Raw genomic sequence first — 23,156 nt, 5'->3', positions numbered from 1 at the left:
GTAACAAGATTTTAGTTCTTTATTATAAGCAGATGCACCAGTAAAGAAATACTTCCACTAATTACTTGGCATCGTAGTACCAGGTACCGTTAACTGATTACATTCATTTAGATACATTTAGACTCTTCACTTACTGGCAGATGATGAGAGTTGACTGATGCCCTGCACACTTGGACTAGTGATCAAGGAAAAGTGGTGACTTTTTTAACTAGCGATGACGATATATGGAATCAGCCTCACATAACACGGCTTAAACAAAATAACCTATGTGCCTATATTTAACATTTTTAAAATTTGGCAACATTTAAAGATAGAAAAAAAACCCCACAAAGAATAGGATGATACAGTACCCACGGTAAGCCCAAGAATGACACAGTTCCGTGTTGCCATATTTCTTCAGGTTTTGTTTCTTGGTTGTGCTTTATTATCCCAAACGCCGAGAATTCCTTGCTGATCCTTCCAAATCGTAACTTCCGTATCACTTATGAAGTATTTGTTGAGTGTGCCACTTACTTTTAAAAGCAATCTGTTGGCCTCAGACTGTAGAAACATGACTGCTTTAGAAAAGCTTCAACTTGTCGTCATCTGATAATGCAATTGATCGAATCGCAAAACGTCTGGCCTCAGATTTCTATCTACTGAATAGACAAACCGTGCTCAGTGCCTAATAAAAGCTGACAATTGTGGTAGACTCTCAGGATAGAAAAGTCTAGCAAGGAATCCAATGTCAGACATACACACAATTCCTAATTTTCCAGTAGCCACATTTAAAAACCACGGGTGAAATTTTAACGGATTTTACTGAACACAATATATCCAATATATTATTACAACATGTAATCAATATAAATACTACTGAACTTCATTTTTTTAAAAAACTAATTACAAGCAATCTAATTATAAGCAAGTGCATTCTACACTTACAGCACATCTCGCACACTTTGGGGCTCTGTGGCACACAGGATCAGGGTCACCACACGGGCAAGTGCAGGTGTGGCTCCCGCATTCTGAGAGGGAAGTTGGGAAACCGTACTGGCCAGGGGGTTTGCTGGGTAAGGGGCTGTGGAGGGTTGGGGGGTGAGGGAAGGGGAAGCCGCTGGAAGCAGAAGAAACCATCCAGTAGATTTGCCTGAGGACACAGGTGGGAGGTGCCCCCGCGTGAGGCCCGTGGGCCGGGAGGCCACTCGTGCAGGAGGGAATGACAGATGGGAAGGTCAAAGCCTCCAGCAATGAGAATCCGTCCGTGTCACAGAACACGCGGTGGTCCAGATGGACGTGACCCACCGCAGACGAACATTTCTGTGCCCTGCCCCACCTTGAAGCCAACCTCAGTTTGGGCCTTTGCTGCTTTGTTTTATTGGAGCTTGCGGTCAGTAATACAATAGCGACACGATAGGGCAGGTTAGAAAGCCGGCAGACGACCAGGAATTTGAGCCTGGTGAAGACAACCAGAGCCAGGAACTACCAGAGAGCAAGACACATGGCGGGATGCTCTGTAGTGGATTTATTTCTCACCCCAAATGCACCTCCCCTCTTTTTTTTTAAATCTCAACTACTAGAAACAGAGAGAGGGGAGGAAATACAGAGACAAAAACAAAGACATTAGCACACGAGAACAGAGGATACCTTGTTTGGGCTGTTTTTAATATACTTTATTTCATGTCACAAGGTCAAGTCTGTGTTTGTCACACGCCGAAGCGAACCAACGTACCCATAACCTAAAAGCAAAAAGTTGCAAGTTCTAGTGTACGGCAGAACCCACTTGCAGACGGACGTAAATGTGGGCAGAGTATTTGAGGGGGTTTCAGCAAAAGGCACAAGGATAACAGAACTTGCAGTCCACTACCCAGCACTGGGACATCGGGCAGGGGGGTCGGTGCCATCACTGGGACACAGCTGGCCGAGAACCAGCGCTACCCAGAGGATGCGACAGAAACGAAAGCAGGTACTTTACGGAGGTGACGGCAATTTAGTCCTCACGCCCGCCCAGGGGGCAGGTCCCACCATCAGAGTCTCTAGCTTACAATGAAGGCATCAGAGACCGGGAAGGAGATCAAGTTCCCACAGCGAGTGAGGGGCAGGTCTGGGATTCAAGCCCCGGTGTCCTGGCCCCGGAACCCGTGCTCCCCCCGCCACTCCTCCCCCAATCTCCTTCACAAAGAGACGTTAAAAGATAAAATGAATTCTAAAGACCCTTGTTTCCACCACGTGAACAACAGAAAGCCACGATTTTGAGAGACGCACGAATGTGTAACCGACGGCGGGGTCCAGGTTGACTCGGGGGTGCCCTCGCCCTCCGGCTCGCCCGGAGCACAGCGGCACCCTCCCTGGGTTCAGGGGAGCCCCCTCCTAGGAAGGAGGACCCCCGCGGACAGCCTGCTGATGGTCAGACCGCAGGGAGGGCCGAGTCCAGCGTGCGGAGCGACTGGGCCTTCCTGTCGCCCCCTGACCTGACTCTGACTCTGCCGAACCGGCCAGTCCGCGGATTCGGCTGGAGAGCAGCGCCCCGGTTGGACCGGGGTCTGCGAACCACAACGCTGGTGCAGTGACAACACTGTGGGGACAGGAGGGGGCACAACACCTAGCCGCATGCTGCTCTGGCGTGGTGGGGGGGGAGGGAGGATGGGGGAGACAAGGGCTGTGATGCTCACAGTTCTGCCTGGTTTTTCTACTCAAAGGCCAAACTTCAACCCCCACCATTTGGAATAAAATCAAACCAGCCGAAGCAAGCACACACACCCCCGACAGGTGTTCTCCAGGCGGACACGCTCTCCTCTCCCTTGGCCCTACGCCCTGACTCCCCATGTCCTCCTTGGTTCCAAGTCTGTTCCATGCACACTTTGTTCCAAGCGCTCTTCCTTCCAAACCGCCTTCTCGCTCCATCCTTGTCTCCACTGCACGGACGAGAACTCACCTCCCACGGCGGCTGCGACAAAACACTGGGACAGGGCGTCCACAGGGAGAACAGATCTCTGTCATCTCCCCTCCACACCCTTCCAGGGGCTTTACACAAGGGCACTGGGGAGGGAGAAGACCCAGGGGTCACAAGCAACGAACTGTCCCTACATTGTAAAGAGGGGCGCCTGGGTGACTCAGTTGGTTAAGCGTCCGACTTCAGCTCAGGTCATGATCTCATGGTTCGTGAGTTTGACCCCTGCGTCCGGCTCTGTGCTGACAGCTCAGAGCCCGGAGCCTGCTTCGGATTCTGTGTCTCCCTGTCCCTCTGCCCCTCCTCTGCTTGTGCTCTCTCTCTCTCAAAAATAAACATTAAAAAAATAAAAAGAAATTATAAAGAAACTGACCTGACCCAAATAGACAATAACTCAAGTGTGCATGGACAGACCACTGAATGACTGAAAACATTTCAAAATAACAAGTGCTAACGATCATGTGTTTGAATTCCAAAATGCATCAGAGAAGAATGGACTTATTCACACACTGTAGAAAGTAAAGCCGAAACGATTTAGGAAGAATTATAGTAACGTCTCACATTTATGTTGAACTTTATATAAACATGCATTTTTACTATTATCTCCTTTGACTCGCAGTAAACTCTAGGAGGCAAATAAGCAATCTCCTTATTTTATTGATAGAGCCCGGAGCCTGCTTGGGATTCTGGGCCTCCCACTCTCTCTGCCCCTCCTCCATTCACACTTTGTCTCTCTCTCTCTCAAAAAACAAAAACAAAAACAAAAACAAAAACAAAAACAAAGGCTCAAGGGCTCAAACAGGGAAGGTAGTTTGTTTAAGGTTATATACATGTAGTGATGCAACACAGACCATTTTGTAGTTTGGGATTTCCCATAGTGAGTGACCTTCAGGGGAACAAATTCAAATATTACTGTTCTCTGTGCCACTATCAGGAAAGATCTTTGAATCTATTTGCCATTTCATATCATCTTTTGCCATCGTGAGGGCTGTGCTACCAACACAGGGGACAGGCAACAACCCCCCACCCCCACCCCAGCCCTCAAGCCCAACATGGAGTTGGTTTGGAGACCATGAAATTTTCTCATGAAAGATAGAGAATCTTTCCTTTTGTAATCTCTGTATTGTTTGATTTAGACTTTAAGCAAAATATCTTTAAGTGACTAAGATTACAGTTATGACCACCTACTTTTTAAATTTTATTTTTAGAGAGAGAGGGAGAGCACAAGCAGGGGAGAGAGAGACACAGAGAGAGAGAATCTTAAGCAGGCTCCGTGCTCAGCACAGACCCTGACGCGGGGCTTGATCCCATGACTCTGTAACCATGACCTGAGCCAAAATTAAGAGTCGGACACTCAACCCACTGAGCCACCCAGGGGTCCCATGACTATCTACCTCTAAAGGCATTTAGGTGGTATGAAATACATCTTTGTTAAGCAGGAAAGAGTGGGCAGACATTTTTCTACTAGAAATATTAGTGTGACTTTGGGTATTTTATTCAAACTCCAAGTCTCTGTTTTCTCAGCTGTAAAATCGGGAGCAAGAGTAGTTGGAGGACAAGATTTAATTAGCACCTGCCACATTTCATGCCCTACCTACATCCAGAGGTTTGGTAACTTACTGCATCAGCAGCAACCCTTTGAGGTAAATATATTAATTATTATCACTATTTGACAGAAGAGAAAATTGGGAAACTTTCAACAGAAACATGAAATGGAAACCGAAACATTAACCTGTCCGAGGTTGAATCCCGAGTGGTGGAAGCAGGACCCAAAACTGGTCTTCGGCCTGTACCTGTTGACCTCAAGGCTGAGCCGGCCTGCGGCCTGGGGGCCACGTGTGTGGAGGGAGAGAGCCTCAGAGGAGGTTAGCGCCCTGCCCGGCAGACGGCGAGCACTCAACACATCCTGGCAAGCATCAAAACAAAGTAAAATCTTAAAATAATGTATTCTGTAGCCACTGTTTGGCAGTAAAACATATACGTATATAAAACATACATATTATCACATATACATGAAATGACTATCGTGAAATAGATGTATTATGTATCACCAAGTAACTTCTGAGATTTAGATTTTCCTTTTCCTTTTCTGGATTAATGAAGCACCAATAAACTCGAGAACAGAAATCACAATTTATTCCGAACACATCATAAGGAGCCAAGACTGTTAGTCAAATATTCCCTCCTGCTGAACACACAGAGAGTATCAGTAGCATGTTTTTTTTTTTTTTTTTAGGACATAATGATTTATAAAAATAAAATTGCAGAACAGGTCTTTCTTACATATTCACATACAAAATCATGAGCCATTACTAATTTGGATGGAGTAACGGACCATCAGAAAACATCCACTGCGAGTTTGTATCACCTACAGGATCCTACTTTCCTTTAACAACAGAAATAACTCAAGCTTTCCATCTGGAGTGGCTTTCTGAAAAATAACTTTGTGTTTTTTTCCTGCTCAGGATGAGGTATTTGTCTCTCTGACCTCATGCACGACTACACCAAGAATGACTCCCCGGTTGGTAAAAGTTATGGATTTACTTCATTGCCCACAAATTGGAAAATGCGTCAAATGAAATCCTGGGGATAATGTCGTGCCGTAACGACTCTCAACTAAGTCAGTAACTGTAGATCTACCCTTACAGATATCTGAAGGAAATTTTAAATTTGATTACACGGTTATTTTACCTATATAATATCAAATATCCGAACGTTTCCAAATTAACAATTCGTATAATGCCAAGCATACTAACTGATAAGGCAACATTCTAAGTCAGCCAGTCTTTAATCTGAAGGTATGTGTAACTCACAATAAAAACTGGTCTAACCCCTCCCCCTGCCCCCCAAAACCTACTTATAAAGATATGTAACTTACTACACGGTGGTATCTGGAGTGTTGGTCATCTTGTCTTTCATCTAATACGTCAAGAACAAATACTACTATGGTTAAAATCTATTTGTACTATACATTTACAATTGTGAACACGAAATAGCACCGTGACAGACATTTCTCGAGCTTCTTAAATGAGTCAGATATGTATCTGGCAGTCCCTTTGTATCTATTCCTGATGGCACATTTTGGGAGAGGACAAATTTCATATAGACTGTATTTTTATAATGGCCCATCTATTTAAAAGATCACTTTACTGACAAAGATTCATTCACTGAATGTAAAAACAAACCACACAGCATTACAAAAGAAAAATAAAGCTTACATAATCTGGATATGAAGGAAAGTTGGTATGACTATAAATGAAAAAAAATCCCACGGAAATGAAATAAATGGAAGAAGTCATCAGTATGTACGATGTAAGGACCAGTCAGATGGCCCTTTCTCTACCAACCTGGAAGAAGGCAGCAGTATGTGTGATGTAAGGACCAGTCAGATCGTTACTCTCCCTACCAACCCGGCTAAATTTAGGCATTGGACAAGTCTCAGTGAGCTACCCTAATGATTACAGAATTCTCAAGCAATTAGTACTTGCTATATTCATTGTATAAAATATGAGTTTATATAACAAAACTAATATATTGCTTCACAATTTTGAGTACTGTATTTTTTATACTTGTTCAACATTTAAGAAAAAATATTATAATTTTATAAATTCAGAATGCAAGACCAGCCACGAAGCCTATTCAACGTAACAGAAGACCAATGGGGAGTTTCTGGGTCGCAAAATGTTAAACAGCACAGACATTAGAGACAGTGAAAGATTTTATTGTTTCTTTTACTTTCATCCAAACACACCCTTTTCTGGAAAACATAAAAGCATGCACATTGATGGCATTCTTATAAAGAAAAACTAAGTAATAACTAAGCTGCAAATCAACAATAATAACAGAAACACAGGCTTAAAAGATATGTGAAAAGATTTACAGGGAGATACAGGGCTCCTAATTTTAGAAAGTAAGAACTCAAGTCATATCAACACATGTTAAAAAGAAGCTTCTAATTTCCAAATATTTTAATACAAAATTTTTAAACTAACAAATATATCTTATAGAACTCTTGTGAGAATATAAGTATGGTCATAAGAAACATAATGTTCAAAGTGATCTTATGCAGTTCACTGTTAACTTCTTATGATCAGTTATAATCAACATAATTCCAATGATATTTCTTCTTAAAGTTTAAATTTAGAGCATATCCATGATATTCAAAGTAAGTTACGCAACTTACATTTACTTTGAATAAATTAGAAATCGGTTCAATCTTTAGGACTGTTTAAAAAAAGTATTAACAAAGACGGTGAGACTGATTTAAATCTCACTTTACAGGTAAGAGAAAATCACAATTTGGCATGGGAACACTTTCAGAAGTTTTACCTACACCCCCATGCATAAGGAGACCAACCACATCCTGCGGGCACATGTCCACCCACACACACACACACACACACACACACACACACACACAAACCAGTTCAGACTACCCAGAGCTTCAAAGGTGCTGTCTCACACGGCCTGCTCTCTGGGTCTGGAGAGTCAGTCACACAAAATTTCCCTTACTTATTATTTTCATTTTGCTCATCATGGTTCAGTTGGTGTGTTTCACCTGGGGGCACTGGCACGAGTTTACAACAAAAATCCATCAGGCAGAAATGTTACCTTAAGGGACTAGTAGGCAACAATCCAGTTTAAGTCAGCCACAGGCCATAGTTATTACTTCCTGACTGAAAACGGCTCTTGTTCTGAGGGGGCACGGATGAACTGTGTGGGGACTCCCCACTAAAACTAGTGGGGACTCCACGAGTTCATCCGGGCCTCGCGGGCTGAGCCTGTGGTTCACTGGCTTGAGGAGGGAGACAGACGAGCATCTTAGCCGCAGCCACTGGGGCGGGCTCAAGAGAGCCTCACCGACCAAGTTCAACCCGCAGCAGGACCGAGGCCGGCTCCACGCTTCTCCCCTGCGCCCGTCCTGTGCCAGGCACCGAGCAGCACGCTGCCAGGAATCCAGAGGAAAAGAATTCAAACACAGTGGAAATCGACCATGATGACAGGAAAAGAAAAGACTTCCGCCGAACCCAAGAGTAATAACAGGCAAAAGGCACATGCTCGGAAATCCAGGCGGACGTTTGAAGGCTCCCATCACCTCAAGCATCTGTGGACTCAGGTCCCACCAAGGTTCACACTGATTGTTTTGATGTAAAAATAACAGGAAGCCTGAAGGCTTTTAAGCAATTCTGGCACAGACACTGGGACGTACCGAGGGCTCCGCTTGGCTCTTCAGAACGCTGGGCAGCGTCAAGTGCCGCGACAGCGGGCCAGGGTCACGCCTCCAACCGAAACTCAACGCTCACATTTGACACATTATCCTTTTGTGTACAATGCAGGGCGTGCAAATTAAGCTGCTTCAATAAATATTAGACATGTTAATTACTCTGCAAAGAGAAAATAAAATCAGCTAATAATACACTACAATCAAAGCATGCGCAAACCACAGCTTCTTCCCCGCAGACATTTCTTGACCTTTTCCTTGCATCCTTCTTCATACATAGATACAATTTCCTTCATCCACTTGGAGACATTAAGCAAAAGGCAAAATAGTACACAGCTGCAAGATACTAAATATTTCGGTGATGAGAGTTGGGACTAGTCAAGTCGTAAAAAACTAAAAATAACGAATACGGTGAAATACGCTGCAAATTAACGTTCATGAATGCAGCCATCTGAGTCACGAACCGATACCAAAGCATACAATCCTAACCATCTTCTGAAGACGACACTAGATCACGGAAACACCAAGGATGGCACAGAGGTTAGCTTTCCCCTTCCAGCAGCTTGTTCTAAAGTTGCAAAACCACGTATGTTTGCCCAAGACCACCTGCAGGTCGGCTTTAGTCAGAAATTCTATTTTATCCAATGTTCAATCAACAAGGCTTTATTTACACTTCTCATTAAATTCAGGCAACAATCTGATGTCCCGTGTGGCTGCCAACAGTAAACCGCGTAGCACATTCCACTGCCTGGACACGGCTACTTGTTTACGCTTTAATACTAACCCACAAGCAGCCGATTAAGGTTCCATAAACCCACGTTTTCACATAGAGTTTCCTTCCAGCCTCGGTCATAAGCATACCAGCAGTCAAGCCACTTAGGATCAGTAATGATGGTAAAGTCTTCTTGAGACTTAATTTAGAATTAACACTTTCCCCGGGAAACTTGTTTCTTCTTTCTGGATCCAGTGAATCATAAAATTCTATAAGCAACCTAGGGTCAGAATGGAAAAAAAGAAATGTAAAGTTTCAGGTTTAGTCATTTAAGATTTTAATTTAACAATAGCTACTAGATGATAATTACATGCTGGAGAAGTTACAGGTCCTTGGGAACTAAAGATGAATAAGGAAAATACCCAGGGACTTGATTTAATTGGAGTTTCCAGACCTGAAAAATATATTTAATATGCTCATGATTAGTGTAGATGAATTATATGTACATTTTTTAAAAGATGGCTTTAAGTAAATTTATGGGGATGATTTTGGTCTTTTAACTTTAAGTTTTTAATAATTTTTCACACATGGTAATAACCCATCTCGCTTCCCGAATCCTTCCTCCTTCCTCCTAAACCTCCCATTCTACCAGAAAGTCAAGGAAAAGATCAGCAGTTCTGATAACATATATGGAGTTTCCCCCCAAACACCTTATTTGCATGGAATTAGAAAAACAGCATAGTTAACTCATGTTCCTATCTTACTTAAAAAATATAAACTTACAGCAGAACAGACTCAGCATAAAACTCTCAAACACAAATAAAAAACGGAAAATGCTTCTTTTACCAGAACACATTCCCTAAAGTAACCACTGTTTCAAAATGTCCAGACTCAGTCTAAGTACACATAAGCACCGATACCACAAAATACATTGGATACTAAACATATTGTTCAGGCTTTTTATCTGAGAACTGATTTCCATGTCAAAACACTTGTATTTCACTTTTCGAAATTTCTTCCACAACCAAAGTGGGTGGCATCGATGGTTGGCTGAATCAATTCTGTCACATGCAAGTGACAGTCAGCGGAACACAGGAATCCAGCTACTTGTCTATAAGCTTCACGAAGTTTCATTTTCAATGCAGCACACTTTCAGTAATTTTCACTTCTTAGAGTTAGCATAGAAGAACTAATGAGGAGATAATTTTACTGTAAAACAACAAGACAGGGGGCACGAAGCAATCTGCTGAGTGTCAGGAGAAGGAAGGAAGTAAAGTTTCTCAACATAATTTTGGAAGTCTTACTTCTGAGTCTGTAAGAACTCCACACGTCTCAATGTGGTTTTAGTAAATGATGCATCCCGTAACTAGTGGAGCCATTTTTTTCAAAAGGAGGATAAAAAATAGAGATGTTTAAAACGGACCTTTCAAAAAACAGGGTATGTATCAGAAAGGATAAAAACCTCCACTGACAGCAAACAAACAGAAAATAAATAATATATCCTAAAATTTTCCCCCAAGAAAACTCAATTTTTAAGTATTAAATAAAAACCGAGATGCACTTTTTATCTTCCTAAAAACAGAAGAAAATTCTAAAATTTCTTCCTTTAGAAATCTGTATGAGGAGCGCCTGGGTGGCTCAGTCGGTTAAGAGTCCGACTTTGCTCAGGTTATGATCTCGAGCCCCGCGCCGGGCTCTGTGCTGACAGCTCGGAGCCTGGAGCCTGCTTCAGATTTGTGTCTCCCTCTCTCTCTCTCTCTCTCAAAAATAAATAAACATTAAAAAAAAAAGAAATTTATATTGAATCAAAAGGGCTCTGATATACTCTATTCCCGGGGGCACCTGTTTCTTCCAGGCACGTCACATCCCCTCCCTCAGCCTGACGCTAAGCTGTGCCTCACCCAACAGGTATCTAAACACACCTGTACTTTACTTACAGGTAACGCTCAGCAAGGGTCAACACTGTTTGCTCCAAGTGATGTTATTAGCATGGACAAACACAAGGTCAAGCCTAAAACCATTTAGGCCCCAAATACTAACAGCAAAAAGACATTTTGGTCAGAAACATGTCACCCGCCCCTTCCTCTTCCAACCAGTACACCCACGTCATTTCCACACGTACATCAGACTAACGCCTCTATCCCACAGCCTCGCTTCCTGGGAACGTGGGCAGTCCAGCTAGCCCTCAACCACAGCATCGCTTCGTCTGACCTGGGACTGCAGGGGTGTGTGTGTGTGTGTGTGTGTGTGTGTGTGTGTGTGTGTGTGTGTGTGTGACAGAGAGAGAGAGATCTAATCTCATATCCCCCCACAGAACAGTGTCTAGGAAATACCATGAATGGAAACAGAGGCCTCCTGTAATAAGTTCTTTCATGGGACTTTGTAACAGTGAGGCTTAAAACATGGACAGATTGGACTTGAGTTTATAAAAAAGCATTCTTAAGATAAAAAGACTGTATTATAGTGAAATTTAGCCGAACCCAAGGTTTTCAAGCGCAAGAACTGGTGTTACTCACTTATCTTTTATTTCAAAGCGCTCGTGAAGCCACCTTCTCATACGTGCTTGTTCTTCCGGAACATCTTTTCTGTCTATACGGTCAATGTGAATGTGAATTTTCGGACATTCTTTGCAGAGAAATTCTAACAGGAAACAAAAATATTTCATTTTTTATTGTTTTAGAACTCATGGTCATAGAAAACAATTGAAAAATGAGGTAAGAAAATTCAAATGATGAAAAACCAGATTCTTTCTTTAGCAAAAAAAAAGTTAAAAGTAAGAATTACAGACTGACGGTTTTAGGTTTCAAGCTAAAGTAGAAGAACCTGTTATAATTTCTGAGTCTACCGCAATTACCTGAAGTCATTAAGTTACATCAATAGTACCAAATGTTACCTTCCAAACAATTTTTTTTAATGTTTATTATCAAGAGACAGAGACAGAGCATGAGCATGGGAGGGGGAGAGAGAGGGGAGACAGAATCTGAAGCAGGCTCCAGGCTCTGAGGTGTCAGCACAGAGCCCGACGTAGACTCACAAACTGCAAGATCATGGCCTGAGACGAAGTCGGACTCTTAACGGACTGAGCCGCCCAAGCGCCCCCCAAATGTTACTTTTCATACAATAACCTCTAGTTCTACAGATGGCCTAGGAATAGGAAGCTGGACTCAGCTAGAAGTTCGTACCCACCCTCTGAAGGGACCCCTAAATGTCAACCACCTCCAGACTCACTAATCTGCAGGAAACCACCAGTCTGCTGTTCCCAAGCTTCTCGCGCGCCACACATGGTCACTGCTGCTCCCACTAGACTGAGACCCAGAAGGACGGAGATAGGTCTGTCAGGTTCCCTCTGCCAAAGCATCGGGGGCACGGAGGCACGGAAGCCTGTCCTCACCATTGCACTCCCACTACAGACATGGTAGAGAGATCTCCGTCCCTCTGTGACTTGCTGTTGGTTTCTATTCACTGGTACTCACTGCTCTCCTTGCCTTTGCCGTATTTCCACATATTATATTCGGCTTAGGAACCAACATTCTTTTTGTGGAAGAGCTATGAGCTCTTAAGTACAATTCCTAAAACATGCTCCTTTGAACAAAGCAGACAGTCTTTTTTCAGGCCTGGTTGCACAAGGGAGGAGGCCAGAACAGAACTCTGAGCTGGGAAATTCCCTTTTTGGTAGGTGGCTTTTGGTGAAGAGGTGAGATTATTAACATATTTAAATTCCTTGGAGAACAAGGAAACATTCCTAAGAGATCCAAGAGAAGGCTACATTCCCTCATTCCCTCGGTGGGTATGCAAGAAGGGGGCGGAGACCCTGTTATCTCAAGTGAAGTATGTTCAAAGACCATGTTCTAAAAGGTGATTCGTATATTCTACAGTCTGAAGAAGACTTTAAGCTTAAAGAAGTCTCTATTCTTTTGACTCCACACACATCTCTGTTTTGTTAAGTATTCTCTACAGTTGTTTTTTTGTTTGTTTTTTACCACTGCTATCCTTAATAACACGCATTTCTGTCATCAAAATTATCTCACGGTTATATACGTTAGGAGTGAACTGGCTTTGATGATAAATGTGCACAAAGCACTGCTATAGGGAAGATTTTACTGTTCAATATTTTTGTCTTCATTTTCCTCAAGTTCCATTTTCATGTATATCATCCAAGAACTGCTTAAGAGGTATTTTAGAGCAGACCTGTGCAGTGGTTAAGAGCACGACCAGGGAGGCAGGCAGCCAGGGTTTCGATCCCTGGTCAGCCCTGAACACATGTGTTAGCTCTCTGGGCCTGTTCCCCAGTCTGCAAAACAGAGACCCCCGGACAGCAGCTGCCTGACAGAATCACGGTGAGGAGAGCTGGGGCCCGGGAAGCAGTGCCTAGCACCTGGGATGCTCGATGTGTTTGTGACAAGGACTTCTCAGCCGGCCTTCTTATTTGCATTTCTGGTACATAAAAATGCAGACCCTGACACCAATTTTCCTACCTCCATTTAATGATCCACCTCCCCCCCCCCACATCTCCATAATTAAATAGCAGTGCAAGGGACCTGGATTTCTGCTTCACACTGCACACACTGGGGCAGAGCCACAGAGCCACAGGCCGTAAGGAAAAAGTGAGCGTACCTCCCAAGTCAGAAATGGATGCTTGTAACCACAGTGCCTGGGAAGTGATGTCTTTCATGAGACATCAGCTGAGAAGGGAAAAGGCATCACCTCCCACATTCATATGGGTGCTTTTAGGGCCCCCTCCCCTAAAATTTACATGGTACTTTCATGTGCCTGATTTCATCTGACGTCCACGAGGCTTCGCAGGCAAGTACTATTACCCCTGTAGGGCCAAGAGAGGATAAGGCCCAAAGCGACAGCAGTGGAGCCCGATCAGTCCAGGGTCTGTCGTGAGGACCCAAACGTAGACCACGAGACAATCATCAGATAAACACTAAATGACTTTCAGCAGACAAGGAAGCGGCATAGATCTTTTCCTCAAAGTCTAATAAAGCTCGTGTATCTATACTTGTAGTATCTATTTCAGTTGGAGCTTATTTCGTATCGCATGAGCAAAAATTGCCCCATAATATTTAGGATATGTAGGGAAAAAGTATTCTAATTAAGGTATAATTTTTTCCTAATTAGAACTTTCCTAGTAGAGCCTAGAGGGTATTGATCTGCTAGAGTGATACAAAAGTCTTCCAAGTATTCACACAGGTCACAGGGTCTGGTCTCGGGAGAAACTGAGTCCCACGCGCATTGGGCCTGGGGAGCCAGGCAAGGCGGAGACAGAAGAGAAAAGCAGACCTCAGGGAGCAGGGCAGAAAATGCCCATGTGGCCCCGGACCCCAACTGGCCCCCACACCGCTGGCCCACTGGCTTATTACCTGCCCCCATTCCCTCTGGGGGAAAAAAATGACCTAAATCCAAGAGTAGCAAACTGGGTAGATAAACTGTGGCATAGTCACATCAATGTCCACATCAATGGACATTATGTAACATTTTTAAAAAATTACAGAAGTACATATACTGACATGTAAAGATGTTTATGACACCCTATTAAGCAAATAAAAGCAGGATGTAAAGAAAACAATATACACAAATGATCTCATTTAAAAAAATATCCAGAGGCACAAACATACTCCAACATATGGACACCATGAAAAGGAAGATTTTGAGGAAAACATCCAAACTGTTAACTGGGGTTCCATCTGCACAGGTGAGCCTGTGGAGTTTTTTTCCTTCTTCTTTTGGGTTACGTGTAAGTTTTATTTTCATATAAGAAAATACTAATAGAAAAAAGTTACCTAGAACCATATTAAATGGTTAAACAGAGCATCAAATGTTATCCTTAACTTCATGAATTCATTACAGTATACCACCCACTTGTAGAAACAGGATTTTAAATAAGCCCATTATACTCAGACGGGCCCGGCTCACCTCTGGCCAATGACGCCGTCCAGGGAAGACTGACTCTGACTCTGACAAGACCAGATGAATCACAAGTGCAAGCCCACTCACCTTGTAATGAAACACACCACACAATGGGAAGGACAAGGGACACCACCTGTTGCCTAGCTCTCGTGACGCCTCCTTCAGGCCCGAATCGTGACACTAGTGATCCTGAGAGTTCATCGACACTGCAGTCTACCCTTGCCTGCGGCCAGCCTGGGTCGGGGGGGGGGGGTGGTGGGTGGGTGGCGGGAGGGGGTCTAGGGTGGTGTTGAGGCCCGCACGGCCAGCAACCATCCCAGATGGTTCTGATGGAGTTCTAATACTCCTAAAGTGCTCGAAATGACTGGCATACAGCTTATACGTGAACAATCTAGCCACTACAGAAATGTTTTTTAAGTGGGCTACAAAATACAACTATTAAATGACAGCCCACCACGTGTGTGAATTATACTTAATATTAAACTCAACCACCCAGATGCAGAATGTACAATATTCCGGAATTTTATATCTAATTAAGGAATTTTTCTATCCAATCCAATTTACATCATAAATTGAAGGTGCATCTTAATCTATACTAGATTATAAGTAGAGCAGAATATCAATCAATTTACATAATAACGAGAGATGGGTTTTTCAAGCTACAGATCCCAACTCATAATTAAAATCAGCAGGTAACACGGAAAACCATCTTGCGCGGACAGGTATACTGGTAGAATGATTTCTCAGCAGTACATTTATAAATCTGATAGATATTGCCAGGAAACTTTTGGGGGGCTAAATTGCACTGCACTCCTAACAGCAAAGTAGGAAAGTATTTCCCCCACAGGGCCTGTTAGAAAACCTGATACTGGGATTTTTGCTAATATGATAGCAAAACATGGTATCTCGCTGTAAATTTCAATTTGCATTTTTAGTATAATGAGACTGAACACTTTTTTTCCTGTGAACTACTACTGACTTATTGATCACCTTCTTATCAATTTGTAGAAGGACTTTATACATTAAGGAAATCAGGCCTTTTTTCTGTGATCTAAATTGCAAATATTTTCCCCAGTTTGTCTTCAGTCTTTTGATTTTGCTCTGGTATATTTTTCCTTGCAGAAATATTCACACTTAATTGACTGACATGACAGATTTATTTGCCACATGGCTTCTGGGTGTGATAGAAAAGCCAGCTTTCTCAAGAAGAGACAATCTGTAAGGAAAACACAGAACCTCTGTCAGCTAATGTGTAAGAGACAAAGGAATCGGGACAGAAGCGGGGCAGGGCTGGGATCTAGACAAGGCAACTCTGAACTGGCTTCCTCTGAAGGCTTCCTCAGGGCCTTCTCCTCCGGTCTAGAGGAGGAAAAGAACTGCCACATGCTGAGCACTCCCCGTGGGGCAGGAGGGCAGGAGCACTAAAGCAGGAGAAAGCTAGTGGGCCCCTGGAAGACCAATGTGGGGGCAGAGTGGGGGAGGCTGCAAGGGGAGGGGCTTCCCTTGGAAAGGAGGCGTGGCCTACACAGGGCAAGGGGGGCGGGGGGAAGAGAGGCAGGACAGTGAGGGTGCATGGTCCAAGAGGGCAGGCTAACGAGGGGGTGCTGGGGCACATGAGCCTGGCCCAAGGAGCTCTTATGGTCCGGACGGCGACACAATGGAAGCATGTTGCAGAGGTCATTACGGGAATTATGTTTCTTAGAAACTTATAATAAAAACATGTTTAATAAATCTCATTATTTAAATGGTGATAAACTGGTGACAATATCGTTGAACAACTAAATTCATGTGTTTCCAAATGTAAAAATAGGTCAATGACTCCTTTGATGGTTAAAAAAAAGAGAAAAGTATTAATATACTGCCTTTTTCATAAGAAGGACTCATGAAGGAGGGACTGGAGAGTAAGAATGCAGACTCAAATTTGCACATATGACACATAAGAAATTAAGAAAAGTGGTCGCTTCTGAGGAGGGGAAGGTGGACCCTGAGTGGGAAGGGGACATAGCAGAAAGCAAGCTGTTTCACTGTGAACTTTATTGAGTTTTGGTTTTTAAACTGTTTGATGTATAATATATTCCAAAAAATTCCAAATATATTCCAAAAAATTAAAGTGACGAAAATCTTCAGCTTCCTACATAACTGCTCTGTGTCAAAGGCAACTGTGACAGCAATCGCGGTCACTACTTCGCATCTGTATTTCCTCCCACCGTGACCGATGCCCACACCACTCAGCCCCATCCCCCCCCCCCCCTTGCCTCGCCCATCCATCCTCCCTCCAGGTCGCTGTCTCCGGGACACACTGGGGACATGGGCCTTCACAAGGACCCACTGACACACTCTTCCAGGCCCGGGACTTCGACCTTCAACAGCCACCAACGTGAAATCAAAAGCTTTGTGTTCTACCTCGGGCTCAGAGCTCAGGCAGCAGCTTCACAGGCTTCCCTGCCTGCTTACTTATTCCCATATTTCAATTTCTCTAACAGGCAAGAGTGTCTCTGTTTATGTTTAACTAAAATATTCCACTCACTTAAAATTCTATTTTTTCTTGTCATATCTGATAGGACACATAGACAGTAGCTAAAAGGTCTTTAAAACCTAGCACAGGTTTGAAAAGCGGAGCCACATTTAACTGTTTTTCTTCTTGCCAATGATACTGAGTTTCCTAAGTATTCCATAAAAGTACATACAAAGATGAATGCTAACCATCGATGCACACCTCCGGGTGGCTAGCTTAGCACTCTCCTCCTCATTCCCCACTTTGATTTATGCAGCCTTCCATTTTTATGTGTGAAACTTTGGGTAGAAAGAGGCTGAGTTAGTGACAACGGGCCAGTCCAAAGGACTCCTATGGCAACCAGGAGATACCAAACTTAGCAGGACTCATGAAATTCAAACTGTTACGGATTAATAAAAAGTACTTGAAAACCACATCAAGTATATCCTCGGAAAATATATGGAGTAAATGTTACAAAGCACGTTTACTTACCCGTTAAAAAGAATAATGACACATTCACAAATACAGGACTCCGCTGAAAATATAAACTCACCAGCCATGGACGGTGCTTCTTTCCGCTGCCCTTTATCGTCAATAGTCCCTTCGAAAGCCACTGTCACATCATAAATTGCATCTAAATAATTCTTCAAAGAATCAAAAGCAACATGAGTTGCCTTTATTCTTGGTGTCAGCACATGTTTTAATACTGCAAGGCCTAAAAAAGAAGTTGATTCAGTGTGGCCATAAGTTAGTTACAAAACACCTCAGGAGTAGAATATCCAAATTGTTTTCACATTTCCAGGAATAGACAGACCAGAATATGTTAAAGCCATATTCTCATTCATAGGTACAGGGCTTGACGTTTTAGAAAGTACTCTCATGACTTGATCTCTTTAAATCAAACATTCATTTAATATGTATTTATGAAAGATCTACATGTATGAGATACTTTGGAAAGCTCTCAGAAAACTAGAAACCCTTCAATCTGGTAAACCCTGACAAGGGTAGGTATTATCATCCTCGTTTCTGGCAACAGAATTAACGGTGAGAAGATCCATGGTCACTTAAGATTCAGGAATACAGTTCGTACTTTCTAACTCCTAGTCCATGCTTTAATTTCATTTCTATTCAAATAGGGATGTGGGAGTGCAGAATCACCCAAATGAGCCCTGCTGCATGATACCCAAAGTGATATATATTATGTGGAAAACCAGGCTTGATACTCGGAATGCTTTATTATTATTATTATTAAATTGTGGTATAATTTACATGCCATAAAATTCATCATTTTAAATTGTACAATTCAGTGGTGTTCAGAATATTCGCAAAGCTGGGCAACCATCATCACTGTCAAATTCCAGACCACTTTCCTCTTTCCAAAAAGACACCCTATACCTTTTGCAGACACTGCACATTCTGGATTTGCCCATGACGGACATTTCACATAAACGGACTCACACACTGTGGACTTTTGTGTGCCTGACTGCTTTCACTTAGCATTCTGTTTTCGAGGCTTCTCCATGTTGAGGTAAGTATCAGGGCTCCGTTACTTTTTATGGCTGAATAATACTCCACTGTATGGATATACCACATTTTATCGACAATCAGTTGATGGACACTTGGGTTGTTTTCAACCTTTGGCTGTTATAAATAATCCTGCCATGAACATCAATATAAACTGAATGCTAAGTAAGTTTCTGTATAGACACAGGATTTCAATGCTCTCGGGTACATTTGCATTATATATGTACACACACATTCATATATATGAAGTTTCTGTAACGGAGAAAACACTGCAGTTCCTATAGAAGAATTCATCATATCTGTGAGTGCTCTACCAGTATTACAAATTTGTTCTTTCCCCTTCCTATATCCCACTGCCTCCCTTTTTCTTAATGAGAATATGTACTGACCATTTAACAGAAAATAGTGGCTCTCTGAAGTGACACGAACCTAGACTAGACAAAATCTGATTTGGATTTTCTCCCAACTCTCCAGGGAAAACAGGCAGCATAAAGACGAACAGCTATAGTATGTTGGGATCTTCCTGCAGAAGAATTTTTAAAATGCAAAGCAGTGTGGGAAAGAAAGAGATTCCCACAACCACATATCTGACTTAAGTCCCTAGGGCAGAAGCAGCTTAATTTATTCACGAACTTATAACAAAAATCTGAATAGTATACCAGGCTGGGAAACATCTATTTGTCAATTAAATTAGTTAATACTTCCTTCTTCACTACTGGAGCTCATCCAATATTAAGTCCAAAGTTCCACAGAATCACCCTGTGGTATTTATTCAGTGAGAACAATTACAAAACTCCAGTAAGTCAGTAAGAAGATAGGAAGACAGAAAAATAGTATTTCAAAAAAAAAAAAAAAAAGTTATAGGAAGGCCTAAAAATATCAGCTTTGTGACAGATGAGTAAGAAATGCCCATTACTACTGTGTGTAAAAAAAAAAAAAAGAAAAAGAAAAAAAAAAAGACTAAGGAAAATAACCTTCTTACTGAGGAATGCACTAGACACATTTTCTAGTCCAGTCTACATCCTGAATATTCCAGCTTTTATCTTCCAGCTCTTAAGACAGAACAGCCAACGAGGAAGGAGAACAAGGAGACTGAGCTGACACAGGGGCCCTGAGAAGAGAACATCTCCAGAAGGCCACCGAGACATCTGGAATGGAGAAGGGGCTGTGTGGCCAAACAAAGGCTATGTGTTATGGGACTAGCACTTTCCGTGGAGCGGCAGGAATGGAGGCTCCAAGAGTGGGTGAAGTGAGGTAAGGACACAGCAGCTGCCAATTCTCCGCACGGACTTGCTAACACACAGTCGACGGACTTTCTAAGGCTTAGAATTACACGGACGCCCTTACCACGACAACAAATAGACAGCGGCCCTTCTCTGAAGACCAGAAGTCACTTCACAATCCTAAGTCCGAGCCCATGACCCTCTCCGGTCCACGCAGGGAATGGTCTACAACCTCTAGATGATATATATCTCACCATCTGACTTGACTCCCGGAAATTAATTTAACTAAGGCTCAGAGAGGTAAAGTGACTTGCTCAAAGTCACATAGCTAGCTAACAAGACCTTATACTGTCCCGTTTAGTACTTAGTTTCTATTTCGTGTCTATTACCAAGATACTAATGTAATACTCTAAGCATGTAGGTTAAAGATTAATGAGCCAATAAAATAAACATAAGTAGCTATAACGTGGTAGAATGTCCTAGAAGAGATACAAAATATTCCCAGAACACAAAAGTGTTCCTCATACTAAAGATTTTTTTCAATCAGTCATATCCGACTGGTGAAAGTTTCAGGCTAAAGAGGAGCCTGGAGAGAGGCCAAGAGGGAGGCATGGGGCATACGAAGCGGGGAGAGGCAGACCTATGAACAAGGTAAGAAGTCAGGGTCCGGAAGGCCTGGGGAGCACAGGTACCCAGCGTGTGAGCGGCAGGACTGAGGAGGGCACTGGCATCCCATGAGAAGAGCTGCACAGTGACAGGCCGGTACTGTGGACTCCACGGATCTTAGGCCAAAGGAGAGATGTAAGCTAGGTGCCAAGAGAACCATTAGGTTTCCGAAATACTTTAGGGCATAAGTCACAGGCAACAAGGTACTGAGTTAGGACCGAACCTAAACTGGACAGGGAAAAAGCAGTCAAGTGATGTTACGAGAACCAAACACACATTGATCCAGCAGCTTATCAAACAGGTAGAAAAGGAAAAGGAGTAAAACATAACCAGACTTCTGCCCCTGGAGACACGAGGCTGTACCATAAACACACGGAGCGCGGCCAGGCAGGAGAGCTGGGGGTGTGCGTGTGCACACGCACGCACACGTGTGCGGACGCCCATCGTCCGAGAGCACAGGTGAGGGCGGGAGGCAGCTAAAGAAAGAAAACGTGTGTTCAACTTAGGCACTGTTGGCTGGAACACTCCAGAAGTGGTGAGAACCAGGGTCTGTAAAGTGGCAACCAGCAGCCACAAACACTTGGGATCACCTGAACAGACAGGACGGCTGAGGTACTGGCCGTACTGGCCGCCCTGAGAAAGTCAGACGGTGGGGGATGAGGCAGCCCAGGCACTGCCAGAAGCCCGGACAGACAGGAGGACCGATAAAAGGAAGCTTCTCTGGCGAGTGGGGTCACTAACAGGTCACCAGTAAGCTGGCAGTGGGATAGGCTTCTGGAGACTGGACGGAGTCAGCTGGGAGAAGGCGAGGGGCCCAAACTCCTCCGTTAGCGGGAAGAGAGCGGGAGAAGAAAACAGCAAAGCCACAGGGGGGCCATATGGGGCCATATGAACACACAGATTCCTTTGTATGAGAACCAGACTGTGCTCGTAAACCGGGGGAAACCCAGCAGACAGGAGCGTGGCGGTGAGGTACGCAAAAGGAAATTACTGGAGCAATCACATAAAAAGTTTGAAGTAAAGAAGGGAAGGCGTGACTGCCTGATGCAGAAGTCAGAGAAAACTTCTCCAATTCAGGCAGAGGCACTCTGAGATGCAAGGAGAAGAAGTCCGAAAACTAGAAGACACGGTCCACAAGGAAAAAGAGAAGCGCCAAACAACATAGCGGGCTCTGAGACCAGACGGTACAGACTGGCGATCGGCACACTCTTTCACTTCCCCAGCCGGAAAGAAGGGAGCAGACAAAGCAGGTTCCCTGTGGCAGAGAACCGCTGAGAATGGGGGAGGCCGCAACACACACACACACACACACACACACACACGCGCGCGCGCGCACGCATGCACGCACGCGCGCGCTGAGTGTGAACTGCAGGGTGGGGCCGCGGGGCAGGGGGCAGACCAGGACCACTCCAGGCCTGGAAAGCCTGGGGGCCAGGGAAAAAGAGGTCAGAATTAAGCCAAAAGCCAGGCTCAGGGGAAGAAAGAGCGAGGAAGAGGTCAAAGCAGAACCGTCGTGGACATCATGTGCACAACCCAGTGCAAGCAATCTTAAGACCGTGAAAGCAGAGCATTCAACGAAGCGCGGGATCCTGGGCAAGAGAACGGGTTCTCCCCACCTCCAAAAGTAGCACAGCCCTCCCCACACACGACTTCAGCCCTGTGAGACCCGTGTCAGACCTCCCGCCTCCTGAAGTGTGAAAGAACACATCTGCATTGTCTTAAGACACCACGTCTCTTAACGGGCTGCAGCCACGGGGAGCAAACGTGCCATCTTGGCTCCCGCATGAAGAAGTGCGTCTGTTCCACAAAAGCTGAGCCAACACGGGACACTAACTTCCTTTTTTAATGTTTGCCAGGTTCATGTGCGTGGGTCAGTCATACCTCGTGAATCTCCCATTCATGTGCTTTTCCCAGTTTTCTAGTTCATGTCTTTTTCTTAACTAGCAAGAGATTTTTATATGAAGTTTATTAATAAGCCATCTATTACAATTATCATTAGCTTGTCATTTGCCACCTAAATTTGTTAATATGGTATCACAGATACAACAATAATTTTTATTAAGTCTACAAAGGAGAAAAAACCTTTTGTTTTTATATTTTAAAAGGACAATTAAGCCTACATAATAGCCAGTGTTATTCACATAGTAAAAGCCAAATTCCATAAATTCTAAAGAGTTTTAAAACTACAAGGATCTTTTTACTTGCTCAATAATATGAAGATTTGAGGTATTTGGTTTGCCATTACAGATGTGTTGCTAAATTCCTCTCTTCTATTACGAGGACAATTAAGTCTAAATATATAATTTGCTAGCTGCTATAGTAAAAGAAAGCCACCATGGGGCTCATGTTAATAGGTTCAGGGAGAAGATTAAGATACATCAGCTTCCAAATCCCTCAGTAACCAATGAAAAGCAAAATATCTAAAATGACTCTAAGGAAACTTAGTTGAAATGAAAGACTTCACGTAAGTGAGA

General features: G+C 43.5%; 1 protein-coding gene across 2 annotated transcripts in view; it reads right to left on the bottom strand.

The window, feature by feature from the left end:
- Positions 1–6,634: 6,634 nt before the first annotated feature.
- The window catches only part of AGPAT5 (1-acylglycerol-3-phosphate O-acyltransferase 5), a 59,342-nt gene continuing 42,820 nt past the window's right edge, over positions 6,635–23,156 (bottom strand). Inside the window, exons 6-9 of one of the 2 annotated variants that reach the window (XR_890189.4) lie at positions 17,823–17,984; positions 11,379–11,502; positions 9,233–9,316; positions 9,001–9,142 (exon numbers count right to left, since the gene is read on the bottom strand). Coding sequence is in view for 1 of the 2 variants with exons in the window: in XM_011281365.4 (XP_011279667.1) it covers positions 8,917–9,142; positions 11,379–11,502; positions 17,823–17,984 (512 nt within the window). In the remaining variant the exon portion in view is untranslated. Of the gene's footprint in view, positions 9,143–9,232; positions 9,317–11,378; positions 11,503–17,822; positions 17,985–23,156 lie in introns of both variants that reach the window. The other variant, XM_011281365.4, reaches the window with a different exon arrangement.

This window comes from Felis catus, chromosome B1, assembly GCF_018350175.1.
Source record: "Felis catus isolate Fca126 chromosome B1, F.catus_Fca126_mat1.0, whole genome shotgun sequence".
NCBI lineage: Eukaryota > Metazoa > Chordata > Mammalia > Carnivora > Felidae > Felis > Felis catus.
This window is presented reverse-complemented; position numbering and strand designations above follow the sequence as displayed.